This window comes from Microtus ochrogaster, unplaced genomic scaffold (genome assembly GCF_000317375.1).
Source record: "Microtus ochrogaster isolate Prairie Vole_2 unplaced genomic scaffold, MicOch1.0 UNK68, whole genome shotgun sequence".
Classification (NCBI taxonomy): Eukaryota; Metazoa; Chordata; class Mammalia; order Rodentia; family Cricetidae; genus Microtus; species Microtus ochrogaster.
In genome coordinates this window covers 1,094,614-1,099,863 of record NW_004949166.1, presented here as the reverse complement: position 1 = coordinate 1,099,863, position 5,250 = coordinate 1,094,614, and the positions used below count along the sequence as shown (strand labels likewise).

Here is a 5,250-nt window from a genome sequence, read left to right as displayed (position 1 = left end):
AGCCTGGTCTACAAGAGCTAGTTCCAGGACAGGCTCCAAAACCACAGAGAAACCCTGTCTCGAAAAAACAAAAAAACAAAACAAAAAAAAAAAAAAAAACAAAACAAAGAGACAGTGGCTAGAGGCTCAGATTTGTAGCCCAGTATATGCTGAGCACAGCCAAGACCCTGGGCTCAATCTCCAGCAAGTAAAATCAAAGAAACAAACTTTGAATGTTAAAGTGGAAAAAACCAAAGAAGCTGGACCACAGGGTGAGCTACAAAAACAAACAAACAAAAACACAAAAACCAGAGCACGGGACAGTGGACTGCCTAATGACAACATTGGGCCATCACTACCCTCATTTGTGCAATCTAGGAAAGGCAGATCAGTGAAAGGCTAAGACTAGATCTCCAGTTACAACTGTCAAACTTGTGTTTTCCTCAGTGGAAGATATTTGTTCTCTACTAAAAGTTTCCAGAAAGTTTCCCAGTGTTTATGTAGCGACACACTCCCCAAGGACTGACAACTGCACCAGGGCTCCCTGGGGAGTACGGAAACGACCTCCTACTGGGCTACTCCCTACAACTTTTGATGTGCTCACCCAAATGTGTAAGCAAATGTTGTCCCTCCACAAAGTACAGGCCCTAGGTTTTCATTATTCTTCATCTATTATAAATCACTAGGATTTGAAGCACTTCCCAAAATGGCCAGATTTAAACAACAGCATAAACACTGGAGGAAGTCAGAACAAAAGGTGTGTAGATTAGCTCAATACAAATCCTCTCAAATTCTATGAACACAAGAAATTGAGTCACCACCAAAGTAAACCCTGGAGAGAAAAGAAGCAAACCCAGGAAGTGAGAGCACCCACGAGCTCACTTAGTTTTTTGTCAACTTGACACAGGCTAGGGTCATGTGGGAAGAGTGGAACATCAACTAAAAAATGCTCCCATCAAATTGGCCTGCAAGCCTGTGGGGGAATTTTGTTGATTAATGATTGATACGGGAGGGCCCAGCCCACTGTGGCAGTGCCCCCACTGGGTAGGTGCCCCTGGGCTGTAAAGAGAAGCAGACTAAATGAGCCATAGAGAAGAACGAGCAGCACTCCTCCAGTCTCTGCTTCATTCAGTCCCTGCCTCCAGAGACCTGCTCTGAACATGCATATGTTTTGTTTTGAGACAAAGTCTCTACATAGCTTTGGCAGTCCAGGGACTCTGTAGTCCAGGCTGGCCTCAAACTCACAGAGCTCTGCCTGTCTCTGCCTCCCAAGTACTGGGATTAAAGGCGGATGCCACTATAGCTCTTCAATTTCTACTTACTTTTTACACGTCCAAAGGTTTTGCCTGCATGTATGGAGATGCACCAGTTTATGCCTGGTGCCTGCTCAAGAAGAGGCTTTGGAGTCCTTGGAATTGGAGTTATGAATGGCTATGAGCCACAATGCAGGTGCCTAAGATCTAACCCTGGGGCCTTTGCCAGAGTAACAAGTGGTCTTAATCACTGACTGAGTCATCTCTCTAGCCCCTCCTGCCCTGGATGAGTTCCTGCTTTGGCTTTTCTAGATGGTGGGGATAAAGTGTAACATGAGATAAACCCTTTCCTCCCCAAGTTGCTTTTTGGTCATGGTGTTTTTCACAGCAATAAAAAGCAAACTAAGACACCTGCTCGTTCTTAAAAAGCAACTTTGATGTGCTCACCCAAATGTAGTAGGCAAATGCTGACCAGTTCCTGTGACTATCCTTCATCATACCCCAAAAGGGACTTACAGATGTGATTAAGGATACAGACCATAACATCATGTAGCATTATTCTAAACTGACCTGTGAAATGCAGAGAATGCTCTCCAAGTTGGACTTGGAGAGTCAGAAAAACCAGCCACAAATAGGCCACAAAGAAAGCACAAGGAACAGTCTCCAGGAACAAACACTGACCCCTGGCAAGTGGCCAGGAAGGAAAGAGGATACCTCGGTTTTACAAGTGTTAAGCAGTAGAATTTGGCCAGCAATTATTTTTTGTTTGTTTGGTTTTTGGTTTTTGGATTTTCGAGGCAGGGTTTCTCTGTAGCTTTGGAGCCTGTCCTGGAACTAGCTGTTGTAGACCTGGCTGGCCTCAAACTCACAGAGATCCGCCTGCCTCTGCTTCCCGAGTGCTGGTGCCACCACTGCCCAGCATGCCCAGCAATTTGAATGGGATTGGAAGTAGGTTCTTCCTCCAATGGGTCCATCAAAAAGTGTTTATTAGCTGGACGGTGGTGCACACCTTTAATTCCACACTCAGGAGGCAGAGGCAGGCGGATCTTTGTGAGTTCAAGGCCTGGTGTACACAGAGCTAATTCCAGGACAGCCAGGGCTACACAGAGAAACCCTGTTGCAAAAATCTGAAAGAGTGTATATTGCCAACATCTTGATTTCAGCCTTTTAACTAACACTCACCAAATCTTACCTGAGCCTCTCCTCTGACATAAAGAAATGATCAGATATAATTGGTTACTACAGCAAAATAAAATAATACATAAGCAGCAATATCTTACAAAGGTAGAGGGCACTTCGGTTCCCACAAGGAAGTTGCATTATGACATATCCAGTATGCTTTAGTCTTTCCCCGGACCTCAGACACTTCTACAGCCCACTGTCTGCGGTGACAACTCACTACTACAGAGCTACCTGGTTTTCCCCAAAGAATCTTTGCCCTGGGGCTCAAATCATTTCTAGGACTTCATTCCTAAGATTTCATGTAGATATAACTCAAGTGCACCAATAAAGCACTTGTGGGCTGGAGCCTTGGCTCGGGTTAGCACACTCGGTGGCAGCTCTTGCAGAAAATCCAGGTTTAATTCCCAGCACTCATAAAACAGCTCATAAGAACCCCTGTAACTCCAGGACCAGGGTGACCCATACCCTGACCTTAGAGGGCACCAGTCATACACAGTACACTTATATACAGGCAAGCAAAACACTCATACATATAAAATAAAAAACCAAAACACTTGTTTGCTGAACTGTCTGCAAACTGTCTGAGGGTTATTTTGTGGTACCAAGCCTGATAGAGTACCCAATCCTTCCGATGTACTGATGCTTCCCTGCATTTAGCCCAGCCTCCTTCTTTCCACACTGCTTCAGCCCACCCCCTCCAACCAGTAAGTTACCAACATGTCCACACATTCCCCTTTCTCTGGAATGTGTCTTCCTCTTTCAATTTCCATCATCTAATGTGGGCCTTTATAATCCCTGCCAACTATGTCTTCTACAACAACTCATGAAACCATATGATGGACAGTGGCCTAGCAGTGAGAATGTGAGTGGAAACAGACAGAACCCCCACCAACCCCTCCAGAGCAAAAAACTCCCCAAACTGACTACTTGGCCTCACTTGGGTCCTTAATTCATATCCAGGGACTCAGGGACCTTCCCAAGAGTAATGCTGGACCATCTCAAGGCAGACCACACGTCAAACAGATACAGGTTATTTGCCCAGCATCCCCATCACTAACCATGCCAGCATCTGCTCCATCTCCTTGACTATTTTGCTCCCAAGACAGAGAACTCTCCACCTACTACAGTCCTTCATGATGGCTTCTCAGTCATATGCTGGGAATGGTGGCCTGTCACTCTCCTACTTTTCTTTCTAGAGCTCAATCTGTCACCTACTCTAGCAAGCTGCTCCAGTCCTACTCATCTCACACTTTAGAGCCCACAACATGATTGAGCATTGACACAACTGTACTATCTGTTCCTTTACCGGCAGTACCAACCCTCAGGGAAAAGGCCGTGCTACAAGCAATTTTCTAAACACTTCCGGAAGCTCAATAAAACGGCTAGGTGAAACAAGCACTCAGCAATGCTCCCTGAGCAGAGGGCACCCCAACCCTTCATTCCCTAATCTACAGCTGCTTCCTTCCAGCGTTCGGCCAACTTCACACACCTTGTGGAAGAGAAGGGAACACTATTCTCTGTCCCCACTGCCCGCGGTCCAAACACCTACTAACCTTCCAATAATCTTTCAATCTTGTCTTCCACCTACCCTCCTCCAACTCACTGATGTGGTTTTCTTTTTACTAATTTTTTGTAATAAGCCGCTCGGCACCCCTGGTAAATCGGAAGCTGCCCTTTCTTTTTCTGTATTCCGTGAGAATCTAAGCAGAGGAAAAATTGCACTCAAGCACACAAATGACGAGGCGGCTCACGACTATGACTCACTAGCCAGGGTTGCTGGGTTTGCAGAGTTTGACCCCAGAAAAACTAGTCAGCAGTCCCTGCCGCCCCACACAGGCCAGGGAGACGGCAGAAGGATCCCGCACGTTCCCGGCGCCCAGCGGATTCCGCGGGTTCCCGCCAGGGTCTACGGGGTGGGGGTGGGGGTGGGGGGGCAGCCCGGCCTCACCCTCCCCGCGGCGAAGGTCCGACCACCCGGTCCTCGCCCCCGGCCACACTCACATTTGGCTGACCAGCTTCTGCCGAAAGGCGGCGCTACGCCAGTCGGTCTCCTGCCCCGAAACGTCCATGCCCGTAGCCCGTGCCCCTCGCCCCCACCACCGCCGCCGCCGCTGCCTCTAACACAGCGTCAGGCCCGAACGCGGAAGCCGAGCGATCCCGCTGCCGGGCTACGCCGGAAGTACAGAGAGGTTGTCGGAAATGGAGTCTGGCTCCTTGTACGCATGCGCGTGCGCGCATACACACGGTCTATAGGATCTACCTATATTTTGTTGTCAATGTTGAGGGCGGCTCATTTTACTGTTGGAATAATTGCTAATGGATAATACACTTTTTTCCAAACAATGTTATAGTATTGGCATTTTAATACCTAATTTAACTTAACGTATATGTACATTCTACAGCTATCAAGATAAAACTAGTATTGTCACCACCAAAAACAATGTCAGATTTAAGATCTCTGCCCATTGAATCAGTAAGCTTAATATTAAAAAAAAAGCAAAAGCCAATGTCTATAAATGCTTTTTCTGTAGTTCATATTCCTTACTTCTTAGTGATTCATACCTTAATACATTTTTGAGTATTTGACCTGGTGTTTAAGGGTTGCTGTGCTTGTGTGTCTTGAGTTCACCTTTCAATGTTTACATGACTTAAGTTTAGAGTAGCGATAATAAGGTAACTAACCGATTTTGTGAATCTTCGTTTTCCCAAACTATGTGAAGGTCATCATTTAAGAACTTTCTTTGGTGGCGCACGCCTGTAATCCCAGCACTCGGGAGGCAGAGGCAGGCGGATCTCTGTGAGTTCGAGGCCAGCCTGGTCTACCAAGGGAGTTCCA

General features: G+C 46.8%; 1 protein-coding gene across 5 annotated transcripts in view; it reads right to left on the bottom strand.

The window, feature by feature from the left end:
* Positions 1-4,559, bottom strand: part of Med15 (mediator complex subunit 15) — a 64,537-nt gene extending 59,978 nt beyond the window's left edge. For 4 of the 5 annotated variants that reach the window (XM_026777465.1, XM_005369978.3, XM_005369979.3 and 1 more), the window contains exon 1: positions 4,416-4,559. In XM_026777465.1, the coding sequence (XP_026633266.1) occupies positions 4,416-4,483 (68 nt within the window). In that variant the 5' untranslated portion in view covers positions 4,484-4,559. The remainder of the gene's footprint in view (positions 1-4,415) is intronic. The other variant, XM_026777464.1, reaches the window with a different exon arrangement.
* Positions 4,560-5,250: the final 691 nt, after the last annotated feature.